Source organism: Procambarus clarkii, chromosome 9 (genome assembly GCF_040958095.1).
Source record: "Procambarus clarkii isolate CNS0578487 chromosome 9, FALCON_Pclarkii_2.0, whole genome shotgun sequence".
Lineage (NCBI taxonomy): Eukaryota > Metazoa > Arthropoda > Malacostraca > Decapoda > Cambaridae > Procambarus > Procambarus clarkii.
Window position 1 is genome coordinate 10789879 of NC_091158.1, and position 20446 is coordinate 10810324.

Below are 20446 nucleotides of genomic sequence, written 5' to 3' on the forward strand. Positions count from 1 at the left end.
TCAAAACATGTGAAAAATTTATTAAATTAAAATTATCTATGTACATCTTTTTTCTCATATTGCTGACAGGTATGATAAGCTGCAAAACTTGCAGCTAAGAGAAGAAATGTTGACATTTACATACTACAGAGTCTATCACAGATTAAGAAAGTAATTAGAAACAGAGCAATGCAAAAGATGTACAGTGACCACAACACAGCAGTTGCAACATCAGGATCTGCGAGTTGGTACAAGAATTCAACCAACTACGAACCACTTAGTTTGATGAAAGGGAGCAGTAGAACAACAGAAGTACACTTACATCGCATCAGGCTTGGATACCCATGTGCATGGGAAATAGGCTTACAGGTTCCGGAAGATGAGAGGAAATGTCATCACTGTGGAGAAATGCCCGACAGACCATTGGTACATTATCTAACCCAGTGCAGAATTACAAACTCATTAAGATTTCAACTTAGATTCAATAGAGCAGAAGTTGTTAAACACATGGTACAAAATCTTTCTGAAACGACCATACGAGTCATAAATACTCATTCTTCGCCCAAGTAAAACAGAAGAAACAACACTTAGTGGGCCAGCCAGAGGCTTAGGGCCCGCGCAGGAATATCCCTGCAAAAAAAAAGTATGGTATAATTTTTATTCTGTCGTTATACTTGTTACTATACTTGAGATAATCTCTTAACCTTGAAAATTTCATTCTGTAACAACGAGAGTGTCTTTCTACTGTACTTAATTTCTAAATTTCCATCGCTTTATCCCTGCTAATCTAGGCCTCCTGATGGTGGAAAGCAGTTTGATCGAGAGCACTCGACCACCTCTGGTAAGACAGTACCATCCCCCCCCCCAGCATCCAGTATTACTGTGCTAGGCTTCCTGCGGTTTTATAGATATGGTCAGCATATCAACCCTCGCTAGTTATAATGACAGCAGGAGGCCTGATAAAGCTACACCTCGTTATTTCGACCGTCTTTCATATCAAAATATGAATTCCTAATTAGAAATCGTTCCAAGCAATAAGGTTGTTTGTGTGTTATAACGTTCCCTTATGAAGAGGTTAATTTTCGTAGTTCCTTTGAGTATTTGGCTGTAGTTGAGTTATCGATGGCTTGCTATAAGGACATTGACCACAGCACACTGAGTAGATGAAATTCTCAACTTGCATCGGCTCGGGATGGCTGTATATCAAAAGATAATTTATTTATGGCTACATTAATACAAAAAATTAATGGCTTGAATTCTATTGCCAAAATAGCAAATGTAATGACATAGAGAATTGGGCGGGGCTTTCTGAAGACTTGTTCCTAAATATCATAAGGCTATCCCAACAAGCCGGCAAGTACATAAGAAAATGATTGGGAATTATGGTTCTTATCGTCTCTTGAAGCTCTATCACAAATCATTGTAGCCTAACAACAGCATCTTGTCTTGCAATTCCCAGAGGCACAGTTGTTGGACGTTTGTCTTTCTCTCCCCTCACTCTTACACAAACTATATATATATATATATATATATATATATATATATATATATATATATATATATATATATAATGAAGGTGAAAACATGGGGGGGATACATAAGGGATAAACATAGGGGCTGCAGAAGGCTTATTGGCCCATACGAGGCATCTCCTATCTAAACACAAAGATTAATCCAGTGTAATTGGCCTGTTATGTTGGACATTGTCTTCTGTGTTGGCATCGATATGTTCTTGTCTTGTCCTTACTCTCATGGTTATTTACTCTACCCACCATGAGAGTAAGGACAAGACAAGAACATATCGATGCCAACACAGAAGACAATGTCCAACATAACAGGCCAATTACACTGGATTAATCTTTGTGTTTAGATAGGAGATGCCTCGTATGGGCCAATAAGCCTTCTGCAGCCCCTATGTTTATCCCTTATGTATCCCCTCATGTTTTCACCTTCATTGTATTATCACCTGACCTAATGCGGGTATAAAATCAACTAATATATATATATATATATATATATATATATATATATATATATATATATATATATAGTCGTGTACCGTGTTGCTGATGATCGTGTACTGTGTTGCAGATGATCGTGTACTGTGTTGCAGATGATCGTGTACTGTGTTGCAGATGATCGTGTACTGTGTTGCAGATGATCGTGTACTGTGTTGCAGATGATCGTGTACTGTGTTGCAGATGATCGTGTACTGTGTTGCTGACAGTCGTGTACTGTTTCTGATGGTCCTTCCTGGAGAGCTAAACCTGAAGAAATGTTTGGAGGGCTGAACAAATACTAAACTAAACCGTGAGGATCATCCTTGGATGCCCGATACAATTCAGCTACTCAACATGAAGAAGGAACTCCATCTTGATCTGAAACTTTACTTTAATAGGTGTAATAGAATCCATGAACACCACACCAGAAATAAATATATCTCTGATATCCCCAGAGTCAGAATAAATCTGTGCAAACACTCCATGCAAATAAAAGAACCCAGTTTATGGAACTCACTCCCTAATGAATTAAAAAATTGTCCAACCTCAGCCTTATTCAAAAGGAAAACCAAAAAGTTTTACCTACCTAATTTCATCCTCATAGTTTCCTACCTTGTGCTTCAAACACATTGTATCTTGTAAGACCCACTTCCACAATATTAGTAGATAAGACATATATCTTCACCAGTGTAATCACTTCTGTCAATTTATATCGTAGTTATATGTTGATATAAATTTTCCTGCAATGTACCTTTTCATCTTGTTATATTAGATTAAGGCTAGATTAAATCTTTTGTAATCTCACATTCCCATTGTACCTTCGTGTAAATAAATATTATTATTATTATTATTATTATTATTATTATTATTATTATTGTTATTATTATTATTATATTCTATGCGTCAGTGATCATATCACTTTAATTAATGGTTTATTTGATATTAAGATGCATTAGGCACCTTAAACCCTGCACAGTTGCCGTCAAGCCTTCTTTATTGAATGTAAACAATTCATTCTCTCAAAAGGAAAGATTAAAATTGCAACTGAATTCAGAATGTATCAAATTCATATTATTCACCAAGAGAGATTACAGAGGCACTTTCCTTCACCGTGGGAGAACACCCATTGTGAAACTACTATCCCTTCCATCCCACCCGAAAAGATAATTAAAGAGTAGTTCAATCTTCGACTGGAAACAAAGTGCTATGCCTCAGGCCACGTAATTGATGCTTTGCTCACAGAGCCCTCTCTATCTCAAACCATTTATGGTTACCTACACCACTCCACCAATACTGGCTGAAGTGCAGTTGTTTTAGATTCAGCAACTCGTAACAAAAAGTTCCAAGTAGCACGGGCTGTGGTGAGCCCGTAGTGAACTTCAAATCAAATCAAATCAAATATTTATTCAGGTCAGGGTACATACATACAAGATGAGTTACAAACATAATGTTGGATTTCTAGATAAAGCTAGTACATACAATGCCAAAAGGCACTAATACGCACAGCGTTTTGGGTAAGGTGTGGGAAAAACACACACTAAAATTTAATACTAATTGAGATTAAAGCGTAAATTGAGTTAAAAAACAGAAAGGAGGGGGGGGGGGAGGTAAACATGGCAGAAATCAGTAGTTATAAAAGTTAGTCAACAAACAGTATTGTTTGACTTACCTGGCACGGGATAGGGGCTGTGGATGGAAGTGAAGTTGTCATGACAACGAGAAATGGCTCTTAGTGGTGTCCGTATAAATAACTGTATGGACTTTCACACCTCACCGAATTTCTTGCCATACTAACTCCTTGCATTTAAACGTTTACATATGTATCCAGAATTGACGCATTAGTTATATAATCGACTTTCTATTATATATGATGGCATTCAACTTCTCAAGACATAACTGGACCATACTTGTGTTTGAAACAAGGCACAGATATAATCATATAATTAACGATGGTTAGTCTCATTCTTATGGATTCCATCTCACATTGACCTCTGTATATGTGATGGAACTGATGAGTTAGCCAAAGTATATACTCTTAAATAGGACCTTGGATTGCCTATGAGCAGTAATACCGAGTACGGTAACATAATGTAATAGATCAGTTTAACCTACACTATCTATTCCTACTGCAGGAAGATTCACATTTGCAGTACATAATGTTTAGTTTCCTCATTTAACGCGCTCATAACTTTTCTCATCTTTCACTTTTAGCTCTTATAACTATTCAAAGTTAATTTAGACTGCTTGATAATTACGCAGATCGTGCTTCCAAAAATGTATTGTTGTGTTGATTTAGGGGCGACGACAAAAATATATTGATATAAGAATGAAAATAAAATAAAAGTAGGCTTGTAGTGTAACCCTTAGAGTTGTTTTTATTTTTATTGTCTATCACAGACATGCCCACACATTTACAATGCTAAACAGCATATATACATTTTCTTCTGTCCTCCACGGACAGGGTTAGAGATCTGTTAAACATATGGTTCAGTGATTTATTGATCAACCACAGAAGGTAATTGTAGTACTTTATATCTTTCGACTGCTGCTTCGGATACACATTATATTCTGTAGACTGTTTTACTTTTCGTTGTTGTATGAGAAAATTATACAAATTATTTGATTTAAATATATTTTCATTTTACATTTATTTAAATAAAGCTTCTTAGTCAATTAAAGAATTTCATAAACACTGATAATTGTGGGGGAGGTGGAGGTCGGAGGAGCCAGGGTGTAAACAACGTGTTGAGCCACATGCGGGGACCCATGGTCTCTCTCTCTCTCTCTTCAAGCTTCACTTTTCATAAAGGTGACCAGTCATTCTCTTCTGCTTGTATGTGGCGAAGCCGTCAACATCGTAGCTTTCTACTTGAGAACTCTTTAATAAGGGTGTTGGCAGGCCTGGAGAGGCCTTTACCAGGAAGGAGCTTGTGATGACATCGAAAGCACTGATCAAGACGGGGTTAGTATATGTTTTATTCTTCAGAGTTGTGGGTATATTTTCCTGCACTATTATTTAATGATACTGGAGGCGGCTGGAAATGGCAAATGGCATCTTGTCAGATCGTACCAAAAACCATAATGAAGTATGATTTGAAGGTTAATACTCAAAGCCTGCTAACTTAAGTAAGGTCTTACTTAAGTTTATATGTTACTTAGATATTTAAAATGTTTGAATAGTATTAATGTCATTATGCCATGTTACATTCTCCAGATAACTGAGCTAGTACTCTGTAGAGCTTTACACTACCATTTTGTTTACATATAATAATAATAAAATCTGTACGAGCCATGATGACGATTCGAACCTATGTGGTGGGTGTTTGCCCTCGTCAGCTCAGTTTTTTTGTATTTATATATACGGGAGTTTTTACATTCTTGTACAGCCACTAGCATGTGTAGTGTTTCGAGCAAGTCCTTAATCCTATGTTCCCTAGAATACAACTCGGCCAAATTGTTTAACAACCAGGTACTCATTTTACTGTTGAGTTAAACAGTTAAGGATTTGCACGCAGTAAATCCTCCCAGGCGAGGATACAAACCAGGACCCTCGGGAAACTCTTGTGAGCTCAATAGAACTCCAGGTTGCAATCCCGTTACCATGTCATGGCCTAGTTAGCTAAGGTGTGTGTGTGGGAACACCCACACCATAGGTTAAAACCCTCGTCATGGCTCCTACGAATTTTCTCAATGACACATCATGTTAGTGTAATTACTCTCTCTGTAGTAATAATAATATGAAAAATATATGCTGGTTATATTACATTGTATAATTACATGATATAGTATTGCTATTTTTTTATTAAGGCTGCTTATACTGTATATGACAGGACAATCAACTCTGTTCATATAAAGCATTGTTTTCATTGTACGCTGATAATTTGCTTGAGTATTAGATTTTCAGTCTCTTGCAGCTTGGGCAATTCCCTAATATGATTGCTGGTTACCAAAGGTTAAACTTGCATAACCTTTCAGACCAGACAAAGACGCAATGACTGGTCAATGACTGGTCAAAGAGGACAAAGACGCACACACATTAGCAATTGATGATGCAACCTGTCCTCAAGGAGATCCCCTCAAGGGAATGGATTGGGAACAACTACACAATTTCTGCTATTATCCACTCTATCCATTGTTAGGTTTCTTTACGATTGGTTACGTTAATACGATGTATTACTCACGATAATGTAAAATATGGAATTTGAACTGTTTTAGTGTGCCTGCGAATGCTGTTTACAGAAACAAAGTACTTCAAAGAAAATGTTTTCAGCATACACTTAATACTTTAAACCAACACTTTCTATTACATTAAAGTTATAACTTGAGAATAATCTCTGTTTACGACAAAGATTCATTTGCTAGTTTGCATGTAGACTATTACTGGAACCATAATATACTTTCAAACTATCACAAATATCTAGATACCTATCCAAGTGGTTTGAAGAGGGTGTGGTTTCTCATGGTAATGGATCTGCTCTGAGGACAGGCTGGATGACAATACAAGTATGGTTACAAAATGTTATAGTTTTAAACCTGTGCAGCTTATAGTTTTGGTTAATCAAAGTGTGGCTTAAAGATGCTTCAGTGTACGGTACAATGCTAATTTCTTGCTTGTAAACTTGAAGACTGATTGATTTTGTTTTTTATAGGTTTGCTGTTGAAGCCAAATACAATGCCTACTTCACAGGTCAACGTGTACAGGTGAGGATTTAACACTTATGTTCCAGTATCTGCTCGCGCACTACGCTGTGGGGTGAAGAATGCATGAGTGGGGCAGTTGAGGCATGACATATGAATGTTTTTAATTTTTTCAAATTTACACTTTTCAATGCTGTTTGCCATACATTATTTTTGTTTACATATAAATGTTCACAGATTATTTCCTTATAAAAAAGGATTTCATGATAAATGAGGCTAAGCTATGTGTCAATTTCTTTTTGGAACAGTTTTCAGCTACTTCTTTATTTAAAAACCAATATATCTGTGGAGAGCCCCTCTGGCGCCCTGGAGCTATACCAGGCTGATATGTATATATTAGACGGTAGCATCCGTCAGTTCGATTGGAGTTCTAGCCTATCGGGGACCATGAGTCAGAACCTGGCCCCCTCAGAGAGGCATGAGGAGCAATGGCCTATAGGAACCCCCATGTGGTTGGAAGCATTCTGTGTCTGCCATCTACCTGGTTAGGCGCCCAGAAAGGTAGGTGTCCCAAAACAGACACCACCTGGTTAAAATTGCTACTGAAAATCGAACTATCAAGCAGAACTCCACAATCTGAAAATGAGCAAACAAGTATGACATCACAAATGCTGCCGCGCCGCTCTCTGCACAGCTGCCCCCTCCTCAGGAGAGGGAAGGGGGTGCCCCAGACCCCTCGCGCTATCCAATCGCAGTTTTGAGGTTGATGTGTTGCGTGGCGGTCGTTCGACTTTGGCTCCTATCTTTGAGCAATGCTGTGCCTTTACAGTGTTCTGCTGTGTGGTGGTGTGTGAGCCAGGAGTAATTCATGGTGTACTGGGGCTGCATGCTCCTAGGGCCATCTTCCCTAGGTGTTCTGTAAGTACTGCCCTTGCGGCTTGGGTTTCTCTTCCACAAGTTGTTTGGGAACTACCTCCGTAGGGATATTTTGCTGCTCAGTGATTGCCCGCCCCTGGGGTTAGCTATGGTTTTCATTGCCGCTGTTTGACCTTGGGTAGGAGGTAGTTTCGTCGCTAGTAGTATGTCCACAGATTCCACAGCAAGGTACTGTACAGCTTGTCATCTATTACACAGCTGCCAGTTCTGTTCCTCCTGGGGACGCGGGGGTTTTCTTTTTCAATTTTTTTTTTATTCCCTGGTGGGGGGTCTGCCCCTTGGTTATTGTCCACCCTCTGTTATTCTGGTGGTCCACCCACTAGGTCCCAATGATTGTACACATCGCAGGGGGTTTAGCTTTAATTGATCTCTTGGTAGTGTGGGCCAACTGGTTAGCAGTACCTTGCCTGGGCTTCCCTTAGCAGTCAGCCTAAGGGCCCTGGAAAACCCCATTGAGGCTCATTGGTCCAATGGATGTATCCTCTGGGTCCCATCTCGCTTTGTGCGAGTTTGAAGGTTGCACTGTCCCCTTATCCTCCGGGCCTTGCGTTGGTACCTGTGTTGCCGGCTTCGTCTTCAGGGTTCATTGCCTTGGCGAACCCTCGCTTGATGTTTTCACAGACGCATCATCTCTTGGCCGAGATTTTGTGACCAGTGCTCACCAGGCTGGCCATGGGCAATTGGGTCCATCCTTTCGTCGGGCTCACAGCACGGTGCGGGAGTTCGCTGCAGTTTGGTTTTCGCTTTGGAGGGTTCGGGTCGCTCGGGGTTTGACCATTCGGCTCCATTCAGACTGTTCCCCGGCGGTTCATTGCCTGAACTGTGTGGATTCTCTTCGGTCCATGCCTCTTTGGGGCTGGTTGCTTCGAGTGGCTCGTCTGCTGGTTTCTCGGGGTTTGCCTCTCCGTGCGGTTCATATCCAGGGAGTGTCCCACGTCTTGGCGGATGGCCTATTTTGGCTCATTCCTTTGTCCACAGAATGGACAATCAACGCCGACTCCTTCCGTTGGCTATGCAGGACGTATGGACTCCTGGACGTGGACCTCTTCGCGTTGGCATGGTCTCGGCATCTCCCGATCAATGTGGCACCCTTTCCCAATTGCAAGGCTGTTGCGGTGGATGCCTTTCGGCAGAACTGGTCAAGATGGGGTTACCTGTACCTCTTTCCCCCTGTCCAGCTGTTGCTTCAGGTTCTGGCTTGGTTGGAGTCCTACCAAGGGAGAGTAGTCCTCGTGGCCTCTTGGTGGCCGGCCCAGCCTTGGTTCCAGGCGCTGGAACGACTTGCTTGGTGTGTGAACCCAGAGCGTTTTCCGCGGCTCCACTTCTTCCATCAGGTTGGTTTGGTCAGGTACACGGCTGGTTCGTTCTTTTCTCGTTCTCTTCGTGTCTGGTCGCTTTGACATGGGTTTGTGTGGTGATCAGGTGGCTTCTTTGATGGTGTCCCACCTGAGAGCTTCCTCTCGCCAACAGTATAAAGTTTTCTGGCATTTTTTCTGCCATTTTCTCTCTGTTTGTAGGTTGTCTTTTATTTCAGATCGGGTTGTCTTGTCCTTTCTGTCTTGGCTTTTTCAGAACCATCATTTGATGCCTAATACTGTCGCCTCATATTGTACGGTGCTGGCGGAGCCGCTTCAGCTTGCGTTTGGGGTGCATATCTATTCTGCCCTGTTCCGTAAGCTTTCTCATGCTTTGTTTCACCTCGGGCCTGTTCATGCGCCGCCTGAGCCGTCCTGGTCCTAGGACAGGGTGCTCTCCCATCTTTCCTCTCCTCGGTTTGTGTTGGCCTCTTCGGTTCAAAATTGTTTTTCCAAGGCTCTCTTTCTGTTGGCATTGGCGTCTGGGGGTCGGGGAGCTGCATGCTCTCCTCCGGCGCAGGGGTTTTTGCTCTTATGGTCCTGGTGGTAGGTTTGTTTGATTGCAGTCTTCTCCTTCTTTTCTGGGGAAGAATGAGATGGCTGCTTTCCGGAGGGGTCCTTGGGTCATTGATGCTTGGTTGGAAAGGCCGGGGGTTCATCATGTGTTGTGTCCGGTTGTGACTACCTTTATCTACGCGGTTCGGCTTTGGTGGCTGGGGATGCGCTTTGGGTTGATCCGATTTCTCGCATTCCCTGTTCCAGGGCTCGGGTTTCCCAGGTCGTCCACAGGGTTATTAACCCTTCCACTGCTCAGGGGTCCTGAGGACATTTACACCCCTGTGCACAAGAAAAAAAAAATTCTAAAAAATTATTTCATCTTAAAATGTTAATTTGTGTTCCCTGAGCACGGGGAAAAAAAATCGTAGGTGACATATTTTGGGCGCAATTGACCGAGGAAGTCTGGCAAAAAGTGGGCGTTGACAGAGCGGTCGTCAGAGCCGGTCAGCGTCACCCGCGCTGACAGGTGGGAGTTGCCACAAAGATATTATCACTTAATTATTTCTATGTCTCTGATTTTTTCTTAGTTTTTTTGCAGTAATATTATTCAATAGTGTGTATTGTAATATATTTATATAATAAAAGTGGTGAATAATCGCTATACAGTACTGAAAAGTATGGTGTGCATATTAGTAATTCAATTATTATGTTCATAAAACAATAAACAAATAATTTTGCTGCTATTACTCTATACACAGGTTTTATATATAAGTATCTGCATGTTTTGTTCACCATAATGAACCACTAAGTTGGTATTGAGAGTCGAAAAGCAACAAGGAGTTACCACCACACACCAGCCAGCCACTCATTGCCACTCCCTCAACAATGCCTCACTCGCCCACTTTTTCCTCCCACCGTCCTGTTTTATATTTTATTCACAATATACAGACGTTATATATAAGAATCTACATGTTTTGTTCACAACTGTACAACTAAGCTGATATAGTTAGTTCAAGCACTAAGAGTCGTCGCTATACACACAGTTAGCTGGCGGCTCCCTCACTCATTCAAGGTCACACGCACTAAACTTTCTCCCCCCAACAATACCGTTTGTGGTGTTATTAGACTATATACAGACGTTATATATAAGTATGTATATGTTTTGTTCACCACAACTGTACAGATAAGCTGATATAGTTAGTTCAGGCACTAAGAGTCGTCGCTATACACACAGCTGGTGGCTCCCTCACTCATTCAAGGTCACACGCACTAAACTTTTTCCCCCAACAATACTGTTTGCAGTGTTATTACACTATATACATATATTATATATAAGTATCTACATGTTGTATGCACCATAACTGTACACCTAAGCTTGTAGAGTGCCCAAAGAGCATAGTGGCCACCCTCTGCACATCTAGACAAATCATGCAGACGACGTCACCTCTGTCACCCAAATGGCTCCTCCCAGCATAATCCTTTTGCTGTTATTACACTAATACACACATTATATATAAGTATTTACATTTGTGTTCACCATAGAGAACCACTAAGCTGGTATGGTGAATGCAGACAATAACAGGTGACCACACAGTCAGTAAACGATGCAATCTCCCTTCGTCCCTCAGCATCACTCCTCCCACAGCGCTAATTATTACAACAATCCTGCTATTATCACAACCCTGGTTATTTATATCACAGTCAGGGGTCATCTGTAATATTGTCATCGCTAAATAATAGCAATTATATATTTTGACATTTTTCGGTGATGCTGTGGTCACAAGCTGAACAGCAATGCTGTTCGCTCATGCTGCGTGCGCCAGCCTTGGTTGCTCCAACAGTACTGTGGCTCTCACACCTGAGAATATTGCCCACGATTTAAAAAAAAAAGCCAGTTTACAAGAGCCCTGAGGAAGTTAATGTGAACCCCGTGTAGCCGCGGGCCATTTGAATAGTGCCGAACATCCTATGGCGTATATGTTCGCCATGCGCACTGTGGGACATGTTACTCATGGCATATATATACACCATGCGCAGTTTAAGGGTTAAGTCTAGCAAGCCTGCAGTCTATCCTTGTGCCCATTACGTTAGGAAGTTTGCTGCATTGGCTGCCGTGTTTGGCAACATGTCTTGGGCTGATATTCGGGTGCAAAGATTTTGAAGGTCGAACAGGATCCTGGCCGCCTGTTATTTGGTTAACATTCCTGCTCCTGGGCATTTCTGTGTTGCTTTGGGTCACAGGTTGCAGCCAGTTGTCTCGACTTCGCGTTAAGGAGTTTGTGACAGCCGCCTCCTGAGTAAGTCCCTCTTTTTCCTTATCTTTAATTATGTAGCCCCAGGGAGCCGTAGGGGCTACCCACAGAAAACCAGTGTTGAACGTAGTGAAATGCCATTTTATCTCCAGGAAGCCTTATGGGCTCAGCCAGAAAATGGCTTTTCATTACTGTATATTCAATGCTGGTGTTTTTATATCTCCTTCATTCATTTTTGTCACAACAGTAGTACAGTATATTAGTATAATATATATTAATAATGGCTTCCTTGTTTTGCTAGGTAACAAATGATGGAGAAGCATTGTTGTGTGAGTGTGGGGACAGTGTGGGGGTGGTGTCACTCACCACAGGTCAGATCATGGGCCGCATTCGTTGTGAGGAAGATCAAGTTACGTCCATAGCCCTGGCTCCAAATAACTCGTCTGTTGTTGTAGCTCTTAAGTCTACATCTGTCCAGCAGTATCAATGGCCAAGTAAGTTTTCATTTAAGTTTAAGCTAGCAGCTTTGAATTAGTAACTGAAAATAAATAATTATAATTTCTTAGAATAAAATTATATTTTCCTTTTGAATATGCTAAAATAATTTAATAACAGTACTGTACTGTACTATATTAAATTTTGTACTTCATATATTTTTTTTATTGTTGTTTTAACACATCTTGGTATTTTTAGGCATGGAATTACAGCGAAGTTTTAAATCCTTTCACCGTGGACCTGTTACTGTAATGAACTGGGACACGACATCCACATTACTTATCACTGGGGCAGCAGACTCCTCTGCTCGAATATGGGACCTTCATAAGAAATACTGCACTCATAGTCTCAAAGGTGCCTCTGGGGTATTTGGGTAAGTGAATACTGTATGCATTCAGTGTTTTTATTCAGCTTTACTTTCTATGGCATGGGACTGAGCTTTTGAAATGGAATACATGTAAATGTTTTCACTTCTAAATACATTTGTTAAAATACCATTGAGAGGTAGTCAACTTCTCTAATCATTTGTCAGACACTTTTCTGCTGTTCACTTTTAAGTACAGTATAGGTATGCAGTGTTAAATTTATCTTTGCACAGCATAAAATGTAAATTTTGTTTTCCAAAGTACTGTACTGTTGGTTGTTTCACAACTACACCTTACATGAATTTGTTTAATATTATTATTTCTGTGCACAGCTAAATAATTTTTGTTAGGTATCAGGACCCGGATTCATAAAGAATTTACGCAAGCACTTACGAACCTGTACGTCTATTCTCAATATTTGGTGACTTTATTTACAATTATTAAACAGTTAATGAGCCCCAAAGCACCAGGAGGCTGTTTATAACAATAACAACAGTTGATGGGGATGTTTTCATGCTTGTAAACTGTTTAATAAATGTAACAAAAGCCGTCAGATATTGAGGAAAGAAGTTCACGTTCGTATGTACAGTACTTGCATAACTGCTGCATGAATCCAGGTCTCAGGCCCTTGGATACAGAAGTTGGTGTGAATGGAAAAATAACATTCAAATAATTAATTTTGTTTTTCAGTGCAGCAATATTTGAGCGTGATCTGAGCAAAACACCAAGGGTATATGGTGCAGCTGCTAATAATATTCATGTGTGGACCCTAGAGGCTGGTTCTTCAAAGCACGATGCCCGTCTGGAAGGTCACCACTCTGCTGTCACTTCACTGGAAATTACACAAGATAATGCACACCTTGTCAGGTATGTTTTCTACATATTTTAGATTAAAGATAATCATACAGGCAGCCCTTGATTTGCATGTTATTAGAGAATATAGATTCAGTGGTATGTGGGTAAATACTTTTATACAAAGTTTTGAAGTGTGCAGTTAAATTTTGATGGTACAGTATGCAGGTTTATATTGGATAATTCAATGATCAACTAGTCCCACTGATTTGCATTCTTGACAATGTGGTGAGCTGTCCCTTATAATTTTTATTGTTTTTATTAACTTTATTACTCAATTTTTTGTCGAACAGAACAGAGTAACAGTCAACCATATAAAATGAGTTCAAGTGCAGTTAAAAGCTCTGTACCTCAGGGTACAGTCCTTGCACCACTGCTTTTCCTTGTTCTCATATCAGATGTAGACAAAAATACAAGTCACAGCTTCGTGTCATCCTTTGCAAATGAGACAAAAATCAGCATGAAAATTACCTCTGCTGAAGACACTGAAAAACTACAAGCAGATATTAATCAATTTTTTGACTGGGCAGCAGAAAATAACATGATGTTTAACAGTGATAAATTCCAGGTACAGTACTGTGCTCAGGTGCAGTAAAAATGAGATCCTTATCCATTGCACTGCACCAAACGACAATTGCTGTTTTGAGAGTTGTCCATTTTTTTTAGTTGGGCTATATTTTAATGTTTTTTAATGTTTTCATCACTTTGTGTTTTAAAATGAAAATAGTTGAGTTTGGAAACATTTTGACATTAATTTTACCTGAACATTTATAAAAACAACAAAAATGTCTCCTTAACAATTGCACTATGAAGTTTTTGCCAAAAACAGGTGCGCAGTGCAGGGGTTAAACATAATACAGAGTACAAAACAATCAAATCTGCCCATAGTAGGAAAGCAGCATGTAAATGATTTGGGAATAATGATGTCTGACAACCAAACATTTAGGGAGCATAACCAAGCAAATATTGCATCAGCCAGAAAAGTGATAGGATGGATTATGAGAACTTTCAAATCCAAGGATTCCATGACAATGGTTGTAATATTCAAATCACTTGTGCCATCCCATCTTGAGTACTGCTCAGTACTCACTTTTCCCTTCAGAGCAGGAAAGATTGCTGAAATAGAGGGAATACAGACAACATATACGGCATACATAGACGCGATAAAGCACCTAAATTATTGGAATCGTCTCAAAGCTCTCCAAATGTACTCACTAGAAAGGAGATGAGAGATATCAAATAATATACGTGTGGAAAATACTGGAGGGCCAGGTCTCAAATGTACACTGTAAAATAACAACATACTGGAGTGAACAGTATGGAAGAAAATGCAGAATAGAACAAGTAAAAAGCAGGGGTCCTTGGTTGTTCAACATACTCCCAGCAAGTATACGAAATATTGCCGGAACAACCGTGAACATCTTCAAGAGGAAACCAGAAAGTTTTCTTCAATAAGTGCCAGACAAACCGGGCTGTGGTGGATATGTGGGCCTGCGGGCCGCTCCAAGTAACAACCTGGTGGACCAAACTCTCACAAGTCAAGCCTGGCCTCGGGCCGGGCTTGGGGAGTAGAACAACCCCCAGAACCTCATCAAGCAGGTATTACATTTGCACATTATTTGCATTTTTGTATCCCTAATATTCCAGTATACAGTACTATACTTTTTAACTTTATACAATAGTTGTACTGGCTTAGTGCTTCCTTGTGATAAAAGGTAATTTAATTTTCTGAACAAGACTATGCACAGTTATGGCAAGCCTCACCTTTTCTGACCCAAGGACTCAAATCACTCACCAAGCTTTGACCCCCACCATGCTGTTCATCTTTGCAAATGGTTTTGTCATGGAAATTAGGGAAGGGACATAATGGCAAGTTAAATGTAAGCCACCACTGAAGTTGGTATTGCTTGAGTTATGAAAGTCAGCACCTAGAGTTTCATTTCAGTATTTTACAATGAATTGGTGTTAAAAATAATTTTTTTTTTTGTAGGGTGTTTCACCCTATTTTATAGTTTTTAAGTTTCTTATATTGGTCTGTTTGAAATATGCTCATCATTTGATGGTTAACAATATACTTTTCCAAATTATTTTACCCTCAAAATAAGGTATGTGCATGTTCTATCATTTACACTAATATAAACAGTCTTTTATGTATAAAATTTTGATAAATAGTATAGATTGAATGCAGCAGAAGTTCTTTTGTAATGGATAAAGGTCCAGAGCAAATCCTTCTATTTAATCCAGACTCCACTATATTTGCTTGAATTGATAACTTTATTTAAATGTGCCATTTCAGTTGTGGGTTGGATCGTGTTATCATCTTATGGGACCTAGCTACCCTGACCAGCAAAAAAGTTGTCCCGGTATTTGAATCTATCTCTGGTTTTGTGCTACAGCCTCCGGGTTGTGTGTTTCCTGGAGCTCAGGCAGGCAACGATCACATATATGCTCTTGTTCTTGGGGATAAAGGTTAGTACAGATTTACTTTATATTTTAATTCCTTTACAATTCTAATATTGTTATTGTTATAGAACATTTATAATTCCCTAGCAAAATGGCAAATATAAATAATTTAAGTGTGATAATGAAAGAAGAAACAAAATTAATTTACAAAATAACCTTGATTATTTTTTATAAAATTTAAGTAGGAACAGATGACTTAAATTATGGGGTTGAAATATGTATGGGAAAATGCAGGCAACCCATCCACCACTATGAGGTGCTAAGAGCCTCATTTTCCATGTTGGTAAAAAAGTGCAAAATTCTTTATTTTTATTGTGTGATTATAAATCATAAGTTACCATGCTACTACTATAGTATGACTTCTGATATAGAGGGGTGGGGGAGATTGGCCTAAAGACCCATCTTCTCAAATTACTCCCAGTGAAAGGCAAACTCAACAATGGATCTAAGGCCTACACTTGTCCAGTCTCTAGAAAACGCATGGGCTCATATGGACGTGTGTTGTTAAGGGAGTTGAATCAGGATCGGTGAAACTGGAAGAGGCAAATGGTGGATGTGCTAGGTTTATAAAGACATAAAATTCCAACAAAGTGAGAATTAATATTGAAATGGCGTAAGAATTATAAGAGAAGGAGTTATATGAAATAAGAAAAAATGGAAGGATTATGCCTGTTAATGAATGAATGGTGGTATTAGGAAATAAATAACATCTCGTGGAGTAGTTCAAAGTGCTATCATCTGAAATTTTACTTTGAAAATTTATTGTGGGTTTTGTGATTGCATATGCTGTGTGTAATGAAAAGAAGTAACATTTTGGGGTTAATTTAATATGATATGGCATGATATCAATTACACTGAGTGATTTGAATTGCAAAGTAGCAATGGAACTTGAGAATGGTGTTAGCGGTGTACTTGCTGTCCTGTGAACAAATGACAGGCTGTAGAATAGATACATGCAGTGAAATACAAATTTTGTATGAATAATCCATATTGTGATCTATACCTCTCAGCCACCTCTTTAGTCAAGAACCTACTAGTCCCATGGAGAGGATTATGCTTAGTCATGACAAGGCTTGACATTTGCACAGGCTCATGATGCTATTCCTTGGGCCAATTGGATCCTGTCTTGTATATACTGTACAGTATATCCAAGACCTGATTTTCTGAGCAAGGCCCCACTCGGTAGCTCCTATAACCTTGGCACTGGACCACTCTGGTCACCGTTAATATGACAGGCCCCGAGTGACTGAGCCTCTAATCTCATTCACCACAGATATACTACCTGCCGTAACACCCAAAAACATCTCGAGCCACTTGACACCCCCCTCCAAATAATCCTTAGCTTTTTTAAAACATTCAAGAAATATTCCGAACTAGTGAAACATTTGTTACCCAACTACACTGGCTACCACTAGGTGGCAATGTTTGTAGACTACAAGGATTTAGTGTCTGAGCTGGAGCTTTGACGCTGGAGTTCATAATTATTATTTTCCCCCTTATGATTTGTTTGTGTTGTCACGAGTTGGTGACCGAGTGTTGAACTTCACTGCCAACTTTTTTTGTTAGTAAAGTGTAAAAGTAACGTGCCTTTTGCTTTTCTACAGTTCCTTGTTGTTTGGGCATGAGGTTTGATAAGTACACACTGAGGGCTCATCTCTCACAGTTGTCTACCTTGAGGGTTACCTAGCGTTGTTTGTTTTGAGTTTTCCTGTGTCAGGGAGGTATTTACCTTGTATCTTTGACATAATTTTTGCTTGACTGTGTTAGTGGCTCGGTATGCAATTTATCACCAACCAGTAGAAAGCAAGGTGGTTAATTAAGCCTATCTAAACTCTCTCCTTAAATGAAGTGAGATTGGAGAAATAAAATGCTTATTATAATAAAATCATAAATAACATTTATATATACATTTTTTATATACAATATTAAGTTGTATATCCATTAGAGGTGAGAGAAAGGAATGTTGTTTTGATTTCTGATGGTGTTTACTACTAATCTGCCAATCACTGCCAACTGTCCAACATAAAATATTTACAATTTTGTATACAATTTAACGACCAGTTTGTTTTATGATTAATTGTTGGAGGCAGGTAGTGGTTTTGGATAGCATGAGCTGCCTCTTTCATCTACTTTTACTTAGATATTTACACATAATAATGTGAAATATGAGAAAAATAGAATTTGAGAATATATATAAAAAATGGGTAAATTACAGGTCTATCAGTGTTCATGTTGGGTGATGTCAGAAACTCCCTCCTCTCCAGCCTTTCAAAAACTAGCCTCAGTAAACTGGTTTTTAAGTTTTCCGATCAACTTGAATCCTCTATCAGGTCCCAATCAGCAGGTTGATTCTATCTTCAGCATGTAATGCTTACTTTATGGGAACCCAAATTCAAAAGGGTCAGAAATAGAGCTTTGAGTAAATATGACAAACAACTTTCTCATAAACGACATTGGGTTGTCTCCCCTCAGCCTCCCCCTTTCTTATGCTCACAGCATGTTATGTCTCTCGGGAAGAATTTGATGAGTTGTGAGTTTGGGAATCATATTGTGGCGATGGCATTACCATTGGAATTTTTTGTGGGAGCCCTGTCGGCTCCCTGAAGCTATCATACACTGATCAGTGCCATATTACTAGATGCCAGCAGTTTCAGAGTTCTGTTGGCCTTCTGGGGATCACGAGCCAGCACATGGGGTCCCCTCAGAGAGGTTCAGGGAATGAAAATCCTGAAAGTGGCCTATGAAAACTTTACATTTATAGCTTAATCATACTTGCCACCACTAGGGAAGCATCCAGAAAGATAGACGAATTAAAACAAACTACTGCATGGTTTAAAAACGAAACCGCAGCCTCAAAATTGCTATCCCCAAAATTGCAAAATTGCTAAGGTCTACCCCCCAAATCATGAAAACAAACCATCAAAATTTTGTGAAACTAGTGCCACCTAGTTTTCCCCCCTCATTTGGGGGTCAGGAGGAGGGCATACTGGGTCAGCCAGCTCGTCCCACCCTCAGTACATATTATATGATGCATGCCCTGGTTTCCATGCCACTTTGGCTCTAGTCTCCCATTTTTTTGAGTGGTGCTTTTTGCCTTTAAGGCTGGTTTTTACATGAGAGTTTTCCATGAGCCAAGAGTTTAGTGTACTTAGAGCTGCATGTGCCCAGGTTTTCCTTCCCTGTGCACTCTTTGTACTGCCATTGCAAAGTCAGGGTTGCCTTCCATGAGTAGTTCGGGGTATGTTTCCTTTAGGGGGCCTCCTTGGTAAGGATAGTCTTGAATATTGCTTAGGTGTCTTGATAAACATTTTTGCTATCAGATTTTATGAAAATAATACTACAGTATCCTAATTTCCTTTCATATGGAAACATCTGGTGATTTATTTATATTCTGCTGTATATAAATTAATTACACTAGTGCATAATTTCAATGTTGTTAATGAGTCTTACCTACTGTAGTTACCCCCTATTATGTCTTTCAGGAGTTCCTGCAGTGTGGCAGGTAGATGCTGGGCGAGAGGTGTGGAAGGCTACAGAGCCAGTGCTAACACCACCTGATAAAGATGGAGTTACATTAATTAATCAAGTGACTTATTCCCCATCTCTTGATTCCATTATTATGACTACTTATGACCATTCAATAATCTTCGCAAAGACTTCTTCTATGGATATATGGAAACAGGTACCTTTACATTCTCCTTCCATTTTTAAATCGGATAAGCAATTAAATATTCCCACAGGTATTCCTTATAGCTTAAAATTAATTTTAAATTGGCTATGGCTGGGCAATATCTGGAGAATGCCTTTGTGCATTGGCTTAAATCTTTGAAGATTTGTGTATGGCAGTGCAAGGTAACTCCATAGTTATTGACCTATGTAGACTTTAAAAGACATCTAAAATATTAATAAGTACTCTCTTAATTGTGCTTGCGAGGGTTGGTCTTTGACTCTTGGATCCTGCTTCTCAACTGTCAACTGGTGTACTAGATGAAGCTGTTATGAAATTTTTACACAGATGCCGTAACCCTTAAATGACACAGCTGTTAATAAAAACACTTTGCTGTTCGGTGCGTGACCGCCGCAGACTTCCACGTCATGCTCCCGGCGTTTTGGGCGAGCGTGCGGCATCACTGAAATGTGTATACTCGTTTCCATTTTCTCATCTTAATTCATGTGTTACGTCGTTCGTTTTTGTATCATTATGTTCGCAGTAGAATTCCCTACGGGAGTATATGCATATAAGGTCCAAAATCCCGGCGTGACTCCCCCACAGAAAACCTAAAGCCGGCCAACTGTTACCCGTGAACGAGCACCAATTGACAGTGTGTGTTTACTTGTTCAGTTTGATAACATCAATTTTCGTGTTACATCTTTCATTTTGGTATCAAATTATTCACAATCTACAGGTGCGCATTTTAAACTATTCTCATAATAATAGAACAATAAATGGAATTTTTACACATATTTTAAATTTTGGGCGCTCATCACCAAAAAAATTTATATATCTTTCCAGTGTTCTGACATCAATTTTCGTGTTACGTCTGTCATTTTGGTATCAAAGTGTTCGCAATCTAAAGCTGCACATTTTAAAACTAGCCCCATAATAATAGAAC

The 20446-nt window shown here is 39.6% G+C and overlaps 1 protein-coding gene across 1 annotated transcript in view; it reads left to right on the forward strand.

The window, feature by feature from the left end:
• Positions 1-4680: 4680 nt before the first annotated feature.
• Positions 4681-20446, forward strand: part of LOC123766247 (transducin beta-like protein 3) — a 38788-nt gene continuing 23022 nt past the window's right edge. The window contains 7 exon segments of the mRNA XM_045755286.2: positions 4681-4941; positions 6629-6680; positions 11960-12152; positions 12352-12526; positions 13209-13385; positions 15667-15839; positions 19316-19515. Of these exon segments, the coding sequence (XP_045611242.2) occupies positions 4913-4941; positions 6629-6680; positions 11960-12152; positions 12352-12526; positions 13209-13385; positions 15667-15839; positions 19316-19515 (999 nt within the window). The 5' untranslated portion in view covers positions 4681-4912.